The sequence below is a fragment of the Magallana gigas genome, chromosome 9 (genome assembly GCF_963853765.1).
Source record: "Magallana gigas chromosome 9, xbMagGiga1.1, whole genome shotgun sequence".
NCBI classification, from domain to species: domain Eukaryota; kingdom Metazoa; phylum Mollusca; class Bivalvia; order Ostreida; family Ostreidae; genus Magallana; species Magallana gigas.
Window position 1 is genome coordinate 25,032,454 of NC_088861.1, and position 15,878 is coordinate 25,048,331.

General features: G+C 32.9%; 2 protein-coding genes across 2 annotated transcripts in view; one reads left to right on the top strand and one right to left on the bottom strand.

Annotated features, from left to right (window-relative positions):
* The window catches only part of LOC105327946 (superoxide dismutase [Cu-Zn]), a 37,693-nt gene extending 33,058 nt beyond the window's left edge, over positions 1-4,635 (top strand). The window contains exon 4 of the mRNA XM_034479061.2: positions 4,182-4,635. Within this exon, the coding sequence (XP_034334952.2) occupies positions 4,182-4,289 (108 nt within the window). The 3' untranslated portion in view covers positions 4,290-4,635. The remainder of the gene's footprint in view (positions 1-4,181) is intronic.
* Positions 4,636-6,376: 1,741 nt separating this feature from the next.
* Positions 6,377-7,972, bottom strand: LOC136271868 (tripartite motif-containing protein 55-like). Its single transcript, XM_066072431.1, has 3 exons — positions 7,126-7,972; positions 6,930-6,948; positions 6,377-6,770 (listed from the first exon to the last, which is right to left on the bottom strand). The coding sequence occupies exons 1-3, from the start codon at positions 7,970-7,972 to the stop codon at positions 6,377-6,379; spliced, it is 1,260 nt and encodes a 419-aa protein (XP_065928503.1).
* Positions 7,973-15,878: the final 7,906 nt, after the last annotated feature.

Here is a 15,878-nt window from a genome sequence, read left to right on the forward strand (position 1 = left end):
GCAATTGCTCTGTCAGTATACTATGACGTCATAAAGGTGTAACCTTATATAAACTTTTCCATGACGTTATAGATTTAAACCACTTTACGATACATCATGTGTTTTTCTCCAACTCCATTTAAATTGACGTATTTACATGTAATATTAAAACATGTTTTTGATAACATTTTAAAGGAATTACTGTTATAACAAATCATTGATTCAGTTAAAAAATCTATGTGAATTAAAAAGATACATTACAGTCTGAATGTTAACTTTTGATGTAATAGCTAAATGTCAAGGTCTAGGCTAATCCGTGGTATTTGCGAATGGTAAAATGCAAATATAAGTAATAAACAATGATTATTTAGTGAACATGGCGTTATGAATAGCAACTGCTCTGCTGGCATATTTTCCATGATGCGCTAGCGCGCATCATGGAATATGCCAACAGAGCAGTTGCTATTCATAACGCCATGTTCACTAAATAACGTTGTTTATTTCTTAAATATTTGCATTTCCATTGTTCTTTCCCACTGTAAGCCCATACGGAGGAGCTGCAATTATTTCTCTATAATCGCAATTGCTCTGTCAGTATACTATGACGTCATAAAGGTATATACTTTTCCATGACGTTATAGATTTAAACCACTATACGATACATCATGTGTTTTTCTCCAACTCGATTAAAATTGACGTATTTACATGTAATATTAAAACATGTTTTTGATAACATTTTAAAGGAATTACTGTTATAACATATCATTGACTCTGTTAACAAATCTATGTGAATTAAAAAGATACATTACAGTCTGAATGTTTACTTTTGATGTAATAGCTAAATGTCAAGGTCTAGGCTAATACAGGGTATTTGCGAGTGGTAAAATGCAAATATAAGTAATAAACAACGATTATTTAGTGAACATGGCGTTATGAATAGCAACTGCTCTGCTGGCATATTTTCCATGATGCGCTAGCGCGCATCATGCAATATGCCAACAGAGCAATTGCTATTCATAACGCCATGTTCACTAAATAACGTTGTTTATTTCTTAAATACTTGCACCCCCTCTCCAACATTCCCTCACTCCGTTCGTACTGCAAACGGCGGATGCAGTTCCAGACGAAATCCCTAACACCGTAAAATCTACGCGGTCACAGTATCTTTGAGCAAAACAAAAATTAGATTCTACTAGACTTTGACCCGTGCGTGCACAGGTTGACCATGGTTGACATTGCATATGATATCATATATGGCTAGAAATTAGTCCTGACTTTTACCCCTTTCTATTTGTAACCAGTAATGAAAATTAGCACACATTTGTTTTATCGTTTCCAAGTTTATCCAGGCAAATGTGATATTGTGGAAACATAAAATAAAGAGCCTCCCGTGATTTAGCGTGAATGTAATGCGCATGCGCAAGATTGTAAAATCCAAAAAAATCAGATGATTTCCGGAATTTTTTGAGGAATTTTCGGTGATTATTAATTAATGAAACTTGATTGAGAAAAAATAAAAACAAATGGGTAATTTTCAAATACCAACGATGTTTAATATATATAAAACAAAAGACAGTACTCTTCCGATTTATCGGTATTAAAGCTAAAAAATTCGAGCGTATCATTTTAATATAGTAGTATAAATATATGGAATCATCTTTTTTCGTGGGGGACCAATGTTCGAGACTTTCGTGGGTAACCCTTGCCCACGAATTTACATCTCCGCGATCTTATATATGTTAGCATATGTTTAATATTTATTTACAAAATAGAACCAGCTAACAAGGAAATTACGTCTCCACGAACCAGGACAATTTTGGCTTCCCGCTAACATTGACACCCACGAATAAAAATTATTCCACGACACATTGCCGTGAATATAATAACTCAATAAATGGAAAATTTGATTAGAATGAAATCATTCGATTTTCAAATTCATTGATATTAAACAATATCTTATATAAGGAATAAGAGATCATGCATTTTTTCACTAGATATAAAATAATTTCGGTCGGGGCGTTATCAAATCCAATAAAGCTCGAAGGGCTTAACGATAGATTTGATCACGTCCCGACCGAAATTATCATCTCATAATATTCAAAGAATGATTCCTTGTTACTTATACAAGGATTTATATGATTTTTGGCAGTTGCATGATTAAGTATTTAAATGTTTGTTTATTATGCAAACCCCGCTTTCTTCACAGTATAATCTACTGTGAAGAAAGCATGATCCCTTATTCCTTATATAAGATATTGTTTAATATCAACGAATTTGAAAATCGAATGTGATTTCATTCTAATCAAATTTTCCATTTATTTACTTGAGTTATTATATTCACAACAATGTGCCATGGAACAATTTTTATTCGTGGGTGTCAATGTACCGGGTAGCCAAAATCATGGTAATAATTAAGTCATTTGAAGTTATTGAACTGTACATTACAAAATCGATTCGTAGTGTTATCACAGACAATTCAGACACTGGAAAACGTAAATACTGTATTAAATAATATAGCATTAGCATTCGATAATATAGATATATATACATGTAATAATGATCCGATTTTTGAATTCATGTTTGCGCAGTATTAAAATTATAAGATATACTACAAAGCAAAGTTCGCCTACAAATTTCATGTTACAAACGTTATCCTCACTAAATAGCGCTACGTTTGCATACAGTCATTTTTCCTTTGGTGACAAGAACATGTACTAACCGAAAATGTAAAATAAAAGTGAGAGATTAATGGCGATTTGCTAGTACTTATGTATCCCTAATCCCTAATGATATTTCCACAGAGCCTGCAGGTGGCTCACAGACGCTGGCCGGGCATCATCGATTTCTTGACATCTACCTGCAAGTTGTCTTGGAAACAATAGCATTTTACAGGTGTGCAAGTGATTTGTGATTGTTAAGCATTGTAATCCTCGTCTGTCTCGTTCAATATATAAAACCCTGTCTACCTGGGTGTACATAAAGATGGAGGTTAAATTAAGTCCCTACAGAGGTAAGTGGATGGTCTGGTTTTAAACTCGAAGTTGTGTTCATAATAATTGTAAAATAACATGCAATTTACATTTTGAAGGTATTGCAATTTTTACTCCTTTAGGATTGAATTTTGAATTTTTAAATTTAACTGCAACAGGGCGTGGTTCGCCCCACTCTATCTCTCTGTTTCTGTCCGTCTCTCTGTCAGCCTCTGCCGCTCTCTGTCTGTTCGTCTGTCTGTCTGTCTGTCTGTCTCTCTCTCTTCCCTCTCTCTCTCTCTCTCAGCAGACAGCTGTTTTAATGGGATAAAACACTTTTTACCGAGTTTATTAGAAATATGTCAATGTGAACGGGTTTTTTGACAACATTTGCAACATTGTGTGGGAGGATGTGCGTAACTTTTGTCAAGTAAGTTGTTTTTTGACATTGTTTACAAATCGTGTTCTAGTTTCGATTCTTCCCTTGTGTATTATTTATATATGTCATAGAGTGTAGAGCGGATATACGAAGTCCCTGTGGTTGCACCATTGGAAACCCAAGGCCAGTCTCGCATACGCTCAGAAAGTGTATGCGAGACTGGCCGTGGGTTGCGATGATGCATTGGTTGTTGATTCTAATCAGTCCATGATTGATAGAACTTTTGTTGAAGTACATATACTACTATGTTCTTTTTTAGACAACTACTAAGAACGTGCAGATGTTACTGTAAACGTAATACATTTGGCTGTGTATTTTATTTAGCGCTTTTGGCAGAATGCGGCTTCCGCTAAATCAAGTACATTGCTAAATGTCATGCACATACGTATAAAAATAGTCACATTCAGGAATGCGTTAATTCAAACCCACGCCAACTTTTGTGTAAAAACTACTTACCACCAAATATCGTACACACCATATATAATACGTTTACAGTATGTTGGTAATTGTATCTTGGAAGATATATGGTTGAAGTATTAATACTGTTCGTTATTGGACAACTACACATTTACACATGCAAAATTTAAATGTGTGTAACATATCATTATGTAAATTAAAATCAATTCGTTCTCAAGAGTGTGCATGAAAAGTGTGTATTTTCGCACTATTCAAGAAAGAATGCTGCATTGAAAGTTGAGAAGGGCTTCTGTTGTTGATTCAGAACATGTTATTTAAATTATCTCCAGAGTCTAATTTTGTTCATTAAACCCATAAATATATATTTTTGTTTTTAGATTCATGCCGATGTTGATGATCTTGGAAAAGGTGGTCATGAACTCAGTAAGTCGACCGGAAATGCTGGCGGACGATTGGCTTGTGGAGTGATCGGTATCACCAAGTAGACACCGCTAGGCTCCACTCAGTCCATTGTTATCTATTGTCCTCTTGTTTTCTAAGTTTTGTGGATATACAGCAAAAAAGCTACAAGTCTAATAACTTGCCACATTTATCTGATTATGTGATAATAATAACAATTTGTAAAAGATGGTTCAGGAAAATCAGACCACCTGTCCATATATCATGTACCTATATGTGACTCGATCTGAGTATTTAAAGCCCTAATGGCAATGAAAGCTTCTTTAAAACTAAATACGCTCTACAATACATTTACCTAATCAATGACACTTTTGTTTATGTCTTATAGATCTATGCATGTAATATGGTAATAAAATATATGTATTATGGAAACTGTTGGCTTTTTTCATTTATTACAAATGCAAGAGACATAACTCTAATTTGTTACTTCTACAAATTATGTATTTACTCTGTAAGTGTATAATTGGATAGAACAATGATATTGGCTGTCAAAAAATTTCCTTTATTTTGAATTTACTGTGGCAATTTTTTTAAAGAGGCTAATGGAAAAGGAGATTCCGGCCCTTTTTGTTTTATTCAGTGGTATATTAAATGTATTAATCATTTTATATCTGTGTTCTCGGATAAATTACATAAACATTTAATAAGATGTTATGAGAAATAACTTAACGTGAACTCTTGCTTTTATAATTATCTATGAGTAGCATATAAAAATTACTTGCAGATCACAAAATCACAAAATATTTTGATGTACGAAGAAATTTATTTCTTTGAGTAACGGCATATTTATTTTGACCTTTCTGCACCTAAAATGCAATTTTGCCAGGTCGACATCGGTTTTTAGCCTATATTTTTATTTAGCCTTAAAGGTAAAATAATTGCATCAAAAATAGTTTTGAATTGTGCATTATGATAATATTAAATAGAAATACTGAGTAAAAAAAATCTGTGTAAAGCTGTATGTATTCCTATGTGAACTTTTTTGGACTAAAGTTGGCAATTTTTGTTAAAGGGGCATGGTCACGATTTGGGTCAAATTCTATTTTAAGGTTTTTATTATTAACAGTGCTTTAGAAATGCATTTCTAATGATCAAATGAAATTTGAGAGTCATTCGTGGAGTTAAAAGCAAGATACAGGGCTGACAATTCTCTGTCCTATAAACAAGGCTCGTGTCCTGTTTTTGTTTACATAGGTTCAATATACCAGTAAAAAAGTCTTTTAAAACCTAATTTGTCTATCCTTTTATTTATTTTAAGCATTTATTAACAGTTCCTAACGTTTAACACATTCATATTAGATCTAAAAGTGGAATTTTCGCTTTAACATTCAAAATGTAAACAAATGCTTTGTTTACATAGCAAAGAATATCAAGCTCTGTAACTTGCTTATAATTCAATGAATTACACTCAAATTTCGGTTGCTTATTAAGAATGCCTTCCTGCATGGTTGATAATCGGAAGAATAATTTTTTTACCAAAATCGTGACCATGCCCCTTTAAAGTAACAATTTTATTTGAAACAAAAGAACAAAAAAAAGCCAGTTCGGCAAAATATGTTTTCAGTTTTAAATTGAAATAATAAAACATAGAGACCAGTCATGTCGATTTTTACCTATAGAGTGTCCAATGTAAAATATATTTTTATTTTTATCAGAATCACTAGATTTGATTTATATGTGTTAGACAGGACCTACAGAATATGCTCCAAGCCTGTCACAAATTCATTTTTTTGATGATTGAAAAAGGTTAATCAAATTAAATAAAATGAGCATTGAAATTTAACATAATTCATGAATTTACATTTTCTTATAAAATAGTTGAACAAAAATTGTATCTGTTTATTGCTTTTAGATGGAATACGTTGAAATGTGGTATAATAATGAAATAAGCTTTTCTGTGCTGAATAAATAAATCCAATCAAACTGATTGAAAAAATTAAAGATCATATTCGCAATGAACTAAAAAGTGACGAGTGGGATAAAAAAAAAACCCAGCTTATAATAGATATCTATATATACCGTCACACATGTTTAAAGACAAAACAAATTATATCAACGTTCCAATCTATCTTCTCTTTGAGATAGATCTACACGAGAGTTTATGTTTCTATCTTTAAAACTGTTTCTTGTCAATTTTTAATCTTGTAAGTCTGTTCGTGTTGAGGAAATACTGATAATTCACGACATGCATCTGTCCATCTTCACACCCCACATACAGGTATCCCTCAGTGTCCAGTGCCACTGATGTTGGTCTCTTAAGATCATCCTCTTCTGTCATAAGAAGCTTTTGGAAGGTCAAATTCTTGTCCAAAAGATGAATAGCGTTGTCGTTAGATACGACGACTAGGAGATTTCCAAGGTGGTCTAGTGCTATGTCCTTTGGACTAAATGCAGATGAAGGACTGGTTCCAACACACCCTTCGTAAACTTTGGTCACTTTCACATTGTTCTCTTGTTTATCGGCAAGGTCCACTGTTTCTACGTCCATTAAAATATAGTTGTTTTTTCTACCAGAAACAAAAGTTTGCCTGATATACTTTGGTATTCTGAGAAACAGACGTGTATCCAATATAAATGACATCAATAAGCGACCAAAGTCATCTAATAAAGACAGCTTTCTAATCCTAGTTTTATTTTTCAAGGTATCGTGTACAATACAAGCATACGCTTGCTCCCCCGCTGGTCCTACACAACAATATGTTTCATTATCCCTGTTTGTACCAATATACAGTGTGGCCAGACTCTGACTGTAAATACGGGTAATGTTATGTTGGCTTATCCTCAATGACAATACATCACCAGTAGATGGGATCAGAGCAATTTGTTGGACGCCTGATAAAATCGATTGAGGATTCAACTCACCTTTCTTTATGTCAAATTCAAAGACCGTGCCTTTAATCAAAAGAAGTGTTTTCGAATTTTGTACTGGAACTATTTGATCTATTGCATCTTGAAAAATATTGAACTTCATTGACATCTTTGTATCAAATGAGTCATAAAATTCTTCTTCTTCTTCTTCTTCTTCTTCTTCTTCTTCTTCTTCTTCTTCTTTGTGATATGTATCAGAAGATAATTCTTCTGTTCTATCAACTAAATGACCAAATGATTCAAACAAACCATCATTTGCCAATCCTATTCTAAATTCAAAATTATCAAAAATGTCAGACAGGTTCTTGCCTTTGCTTTTAAGAATGTTCTTTAATCCATGATTAAGAAACATAAGTTTGATACTATCACATTTTATGTCCATCTCTTGGCCGTTGTCTTTAAAGCCAAGCAATGCAGAAGTAAGAGTCATATCTTTTCCCAGTGATTTCACTTGCTTGTCTGCAAGAGTAATGATTCTAGCTGTCATTTTCTCTCTCCAAAGTTTTGCCTTTTCGATCAGTTCCTCCTCTCTATTCAAAACGTTTCGTAAAAGGTTCTCCCTGTTTTCTGCGAGTTCTTTTTGTCTTCTTTGAGCATCAGAAAGGAGATTTTTAAGAAATAAGACTGAATTGTCGCTGTCTAGACATTCCTCGAGTTGTCGTACTTGAGTTTCAATCACTTCGGACACTTTTCGGACTTGATGTCCCACGTGATCACGAGTGACACAGTCGCCACAGAGAGGGCAATCACAGTCCATACAGTAAAGGGGTAATAACTCACAATCGTGGACTTCACATACTAAATCTAAGTTAGTGTTTCCCGACATTCTGAAGTCAGCCATATTGAAGGTCTTTTTTGTGAATGTTTAATGCATTCAACTATCCGTGGATTTCAAAAGTGCGTGTTTAATTGTATGCTCTAAATCCATAAAATGATTATGTTTATTCAAGATAAAGGATTCTATTCATATCAGACCTATTTCGCATTTCTTTATCACAATTCAATGACTTTTTAAAGTTCTAGTTCAAATGGATATTGATAAAACCGTTTTACATTGCTATTCATTTACAAGTCTTTTAGATCGTTTTCATAAATGCACCTAAAACATAACTTTTTGTAGAAAAGCAAACAACTCATATATATCATGCATGTAATCTAACCTTGTCTTAGCAAGAAAAAATAGCTATAGCTTGCTGATTATAATTATATTAAATGTGTGAATCAATTAACTTTGGAACAGATAAAAGTTAAAAAGGCATCTTGTCTTCCTAAATATAAACAAAGAACTTAAACGATGTTAATGTACCTATAATTGTAAGTAATATGTTTTACGGTGTGACCGTTGGGGCGAGCGCAGAAAGAACCACACATTTGGCTTTGTCTCGAAAACTTTTACCACTGCAAGGAACCCGAAGTTATCAAACTTTTATTCCAATTATTATAAACTTAAATAAACTACTACTGAGCATTAATAAAATGTTAAACAGACTTATTAAAATATTTTGATATCATAAACACAAAGCCGTTTTTTTTTTTTAATGTAAATACAGTAATGTTTTATCATTCCTTTACCTATTAATAATGATCATTAAAATCAGTAAACAATATAAATTGTGTGTCTGTGTTATTTCTCATTTTGTTCCTTGTTGTTATCTGTGTTTTAATTATTTTCCTCTGTGACATCAATTTTGTTTTTAATCTTTTGAATTTTTGTACGCTATATAAGCGTTGTAGACATTTGCCCTCATCCTTTTTTAGTGTGTGATATCCAATAATATTGAAAGGTTTGACCACATATGCAACTATAACAAATACATGTAGATATTTTAACAGTTTAATTTTTTTTCTTTTATTTATTCATTACAAAATGACGTGGCTGCACGTAGATCTAATAATGATTAGACTTTTCTTGTTTAATAATTTGTTGTCACCTACCTCACGTATGCATATATGATTGGATCAATATGACAGTAAATTTAGCATGGAACTTGCATGTGTATTTACTAAGCAAAAAAAATTATCAAAACAAAACTAATCAGCCAAAGAGTCACTGTTAACACTGATACTGAGTACTTCCTACACGTTACACCCAGTACAGATGCTTGATCCACCTCTAAATGTATCGCGGGAAATAAAAAACGCGAGATCACTGTGACGTCATACTTAACTTTCTTTTGCATTCGACAGTTTTCGTAATTTGTCGGAACAATTCGGGGAAGGAAATGACGTCATATGTCAACAGAAGTTCAGATAGGTACAGATTTTGTACATAAGCATATGTATTGTTTACTTCAATGTTTTTAAAGGATTTTTTTTATTGTTAAATAAAAATGATGTATGCGATTTAGAGGTAAGAATTTTCCGTAGAAACGCTTCCTGTTCCACCATGTTGCTATGCACGCAAAGCATTATTGGGATATGTGGAACTTTTTCACGTGGCCTCATAAAAATTTCTTTGAACAATGTGCAGATTTCAACTCAAATTTTCTCCGTTCGTACACGTTGTCTATGAAGCTCGCTACGCGAGCGGCGCTTCGCGCCGCCTCGCTGCGCTCGCTACTATTCAGTCCACCATTGTAAGAACTATAATGGTAGTTACATGTAATTAATCAGTCCATTGTTAGTATTACTATAATTGTAAGTACTATTCTGTCCAATATTTGTAGAATGCTGGTCCATAATTGATAAATCTGGGTTTAGCTACTACTTATTGCAACATCAGTAAAACCATGATTGTAAACACTATCCAGTCTGACAATGGTAGAATTATGATTGTAAGTACACTCTGTCAATAATTGGTAGAACTTTGGTTCTAAGTACTACATGTACGATTGGATTGTGGGGTGATCGGAATCACCAAGTAGCCTCCACCCAGTCCACTGTTATCTACTGTATTGTTGACGTCAGTCTTATAAATGCTTTAAACGTATTTTTATATCCTGTCCTTTTATCTGAATAATGGTAACCACAGTCGAAAACTGAAGATTACGAGTATTATTTTTATTTAACTACGTTGTTTTCATGTAATCATATGTGTATGTTTTTTTAATAACATACGATTAAGAGTCTTTTCATGTTTTGCATGAAGCGATATGTGTATTGAAACCAACACAATACATTTTAACGCCAATTATTTTTCTTTATATCAGAAGTTCCATTACATGTAAATATTAAAGCTTTAGAAAAATAAACCATATTGTTCATGTAAATAGACAACAAGTAAACATAAGTTACAAGTTTGACCATATGTGTGCTTTGCAATTTTCGCGTTTGTTCATAGTGTACATGTATACGTGTACAATTTCTTCAAATAAAATCTTATGACATAATGCATATAATTTCCTTTCTACACGTACACGTATTCGTTGGTTTGTTTAACCTCTCTATCAGAATTATAATAATCCGTCAAAAATGTTGCTACGTTGAAAATCAGACCATCTATCTATTTATCATGTACCTTTGTACTTTATCTCAGTATTAAATGCCCTAATGACAATGAAAGCTACTTTATAATGTAAAATCTTAATATTCATTTGTCTAATTAATGACACTTTTGTTTATGTTTTGTAGATCAATACATGTTATTTCATAATAAATACATGTACTATAGAAAATGTTGGATTTTCATTTATTACAAATGCAAGAGACATACACGTAATTCTAATATGTACTTTTTACAAATAGGTCATGTAATGATTTTATGGAATGGTTATATTGCCTGTCAAAAAAAATTAAGTAACAGGATTTCCTATATATTGAATTTACAAATGCAATGATTTAAAGAAGTCATCTGTAAACACCAGGTATGACTGAGGGAAAACGAGACCCCTTTATTTTTGATTGAATTCAGTGGTATTATGTATTAGTGATGCAACGCTTATGGATTAATTCTGTCCCCATAAGCATTTACTGGTGCAGTATTTATCTGCTCAAATTACAATGTCTTCTTTTGATAGTGATTAAAGTACTGATTGGAGTATATTTTTAAACAATAAAATGCTTTCTTTGCTGATATTAAGGTGGTGACATTGTAAAAGAAAATAACGCAGGTTACTTACTGTGGTTTCATTAATATTCAAGGGTATCAATTTTCGTGGATAAAGTAAAAATCACAGTTTAAAGGATACGTTAATTCGTGGCCAATGACCCTTTCAATACAAAATGTTAATAGAAACTGCGTTTCAATGAACATTTAATCTCATGGATCAACTTAACAACGAAATCCACGAAAATTGGTATTCAACATATTGATGAAACCACAGTATATGCAATTTTTGCTACTGTCATAACCTGCATGAATCATTTAAAAAAAACCATTTTATTAGTTATAATTACATCTTTCTTTGAGCAAATCATTAACCGCAAAAAGGTTTATTCTTACCCCCCCCCCCCCCCGACAAATCAAATTTCACCTAGGCAATGCCATCGTGAATATAAATTTTCATAGGGGAGTTATCAAATCTTCCTATTTCCCCCTCAATCATGCCAAAAAATGAAATATATAATGTTGACATATAAGCACCTGAAAAATAACAGATGATTTAAATATGTATTTTTTCCCCTAAAATTTTGATCATGCAACATTTACACATAAATGCAATTTATAATCATAAATGGTTTTATGCAGACGAATGTACTTTTAATCTGTAGATATAAACAACATAATTTTAACATGCACAGCTTTCCCCATGGGGAGCCCCTCAGTTTAATGCTGAATTTGAAGCAATCTGATTGGCTGAAAGATAGCGTCACTTTCGTTTTATCAGTCTTCAAATTGTACAGTCTGTGTTTTGTCGAATTTCCCTCCCACCTCCTTTATTTACTGTGTTCCCCCTTTTAAAACATGTAAATAAATTTGCCATTGTTAACTTATCTATTGTATTTGAACAGGCTATTCCCCCACCTTCTGCCATCAGTTTGTGTTATAAATAATTTACTTATGTGTTTGAATGCATAGTTTACCTTGTATAATATTCTGCTCTACATATTATATATGTTGCAGTTGGTTTTAACATATGTTTCATACAGTATTTTGTTCTACTTGAATTATTGGTATGTACTAGAGATGATGTACATCAATGTTTATATGTTTTGATCGGGATATAATCATATTCTGATCAATAAAATTCAACACATTTGTGAGTTTGTTTGATGTGTAGGAAGGAGAATGAGGAGGCATAAATCATATTAAAAATGTGTTAGTTTGTTTCAATGACATATTACATTTATATGATTAATATAAAAAAAAATTAAAAACTTGATTTTACTGATTATTTACATGAAACTGTTAAATTTACATCGGGTTTTGATTTTAAAAAATGTTATCTTCCTCCAATGAATAGGAATGGAAACAGTCGCACATTTTCATTTTTTGCTTTGAAACAATCAGTTCTACTCAGTTTTAACTAATTCTCTTCTGAAAATTTCGGGCAAAAATCTTCGTAAAACTGTTGTTTAGGAATTTATTTTGAGTATTCAATTCCCAATCGTGTCTGTCTATTTGTATTCAGGAGGAACTGGTAATTCATAACATGTATCTGTCCATTCTCACATCCCACGTACAGGTATCCCTCACTGTCCAATGCTACAGATGTCGGTCTGTGGATACCATCCTCTTCCGTCATCAGAAGTTTCTGGAAGGTCAAGGTTTGGTCCAGAAGGTGGATGGCGTTGTCGTTAACAACAGCCACAAGAATATTGCCTCGCTTGTCTACTGCTATGTCCCTTGGACTGAATGAATAAGCAGGGCTTGTTCCAACACATCCTTTGTAAGCTTTAGTCACTTTGGCTGTATTTCCTGTGCCATCAACAAGTTCCACCGTACTTTTGTCTATTGTAATATATTTGTATGTTTCATTAGAAACGAAAATTCGCCTTTTTATCTTAAACTTTATATTTCTGAAATACTTAGAGAAATCTAAGTTAAATGACATCAAAATTTGACCAAATTGATCTAGTAGGGATAGTTCTATTGTCCAATTATTGTTATTCTCGGCTTCATGTACAACACATGCATATGCTTGCTTCCCTGCATATCCTACACAGCTATACCTTTCGTGAGGCTTCTTTGTTGTTATGTATGTCGTTATCATACCTCCTTTGGTGATGCGTAAAATGTGTTGAAGACAATTCATCAATGACAATACCTCACCACATGACGGAATCAGGACGATTTGATGGACGTCAGATGAAATATCCTTTAGTCGATGACCTTTCTTGAGATCAAAATCATAAAAAGCTATTTTTTCTTTAAGCAAAAAAAGAATTTGAGAATTTTTTAATGGTATTATGTTGTTAATAGGGCCTGAAGCAAACTTGAAATCCATTATCTTTAAATCCAATGAATCATAAAATTCTTCTTCCTCCTCTTCTTCAAACGGATAAACATCAGTAGACAACTCTTCTGTTTCGTCGACGAATTTTCCAAATAGATCGAACAGGTCTTCATTGACAATTCCTATACTTAGGTTTAGATTCCTTAAACACCGATCGTTAGACCAGTTTTTGTTTTCTTTATCCAGAAGATTTTGTAATCCATGGCTCAGAAAGATAATTTCGACACTATTATAATCTTTTTTCAAGTTCAGGCCGCTGTCTTTACTTTGAAGTAGGACAGAAGCAAGAGCTATACCTTTCTTGAGACATTTTGACTGAATCTCCGTGAGATTAATTATTTTTTCAGTCATTTTTTCTCTCCAAAGTTTTACTTTCTCGATTATTTCCTCTTCTCTATTCACAACATTTCGTAAAAGATTCTCCCTTTTTTCTGCGAGTTGTTTTGTACTCATTTTTGAATCTTTTAACAACTTCTGCAGAATTAAAGTCGAATTATCGCTGCTGAGAGATTCCTTCAACTGTAGCTCTTTACTTTTGACCATCTCGGATGCCTTTCGGACTTTATGTCCAACGTGATCACGAGTGACACAATCGCCACAGAGAGGACAATCACAGTCCATACAGTAGAGGGGTAACAACTCACAACCATCATGAACCTCGCACATAAGATCCAGTTTAAAGTCAACTGACATTTTGAAATCAGCCATATTGAAAGTCTTATCAGCACGTATGCATGCATACCACAAACACTGGGTCTGGGACTGCATGTGTTTCAAATCAAAGAATAAATTACATAATTCGACTGGCCCATAACATTTATTAATCATGTATGGATAACGATTGATTTTATCTTTTATACCATTTGTAAACTTAGTTTCGATCATTTCAAAAGACGATGTCTATTTTTCACTGACGTGTTTTTGCTGTTTTATAAATCACAGACACCTGCTGACGTTATATATTTTTTCTCATAATAAAACGTTTACAAATAAATTTACATCCCTCTACAGTCCATTTGTCGTGTAGCCAACAGAAAGAAAGTAAAGATAACAATGGTTATATCACATCGATATCGATTTCATATATTCTTTTTGGGCCGTCTTCGTTCCCATCAAAAGGATTTACAATATTGAAATAAGATCGCAAATACATTTCATGAAACAATTAATAGATCTATTCGTTTTCAGCTTCAGTGACATTATACATTTTACAATGTAACAATCATAAATATATTGTGTGCTTCGCTCTTATTATGTTTTTATCTCAATGCTAGTATCACTGTCCATGTAAAGATCTCACTTTAATTTGCATCTTTATTCGATAAATAATCCGGATAATTACGAAAAAAAAATACAATAAACAAAAATTTATCAAAACTTGTTAGAAACATTTAATGTTAATTATATTATAATTTTTTGTAACGTTAAATATCGTGTATCGGAAAATTATACAACCTATAATATTACTAGCGTAAATGATACACATTTTTGCATCATAAATATAATGCTTTATCAGGTCTAATGCATTCATGATTGTGAAAATAAAAATTACATTACTTTTGAAGTTCAAATCTTATGTTATGTTAATCAATTCAGTTTTATTTGTGTTCTATCTAGGATTATACGTGTAGTGTCTGTGTTCTTGGATAAATTAGTAACATTTAATAAGATGTAAAGAAAAATAACTGATAAGGATGATGCAAATTATACATTGATTGTTTTTCCTCCTCTTTATTTTCTCCTATTTCCTCGTGATATGTATCAGAAGACATGTATTCTGTTTCATCGATCAATTTTCCTAAAAGATCAAATACAGTAGTTTTTTCAGCGAAATTTTCTATTCTGAAACAAGATTCTCCACTCAACGCAAGATCGCCTTGCACTTTTGCCAGTAATAAGGTTCCTGAATCCTTGGTTCAGTAAGAATATTTGGATTACATCACGTTCCATTCCCATGTTTAGACCTTTACCTTCATATTGAAGTAGGGCGGACATTGACGCTCTATCCTTATCAAGCGACGTCTGTTGTTTGTCTGCCAGATTAAGAATCTTCTCTGTCATTTTCTCTCTCTCCATTGTTTCACTTTCTCGACTACTTCGTCCTCTCTGTCCACGACATTTTGTTGTAGCCTCTCTCTATGTTCAGAGAGGTTTTTTTTCATTCGCTTTTCCGCATATGTAAACAGTTTGCTAAGACATAAAACCAAGTTTTCACTCTAATGAGATTTTTTTAGTTGCCGTAGCTGAGTTTCGGCGACCTCTGACACTTTTCTGATTGTATGTCCAACGTGATCACGAGTTACACAGTCGCTACATAAAGGACAATCCGCGCAGTATATAGGTAGCAAATCATAACTATCGTGCACTTCACACACTGATGTTTGTTGAATTCGTGTATATAGCATACATTTA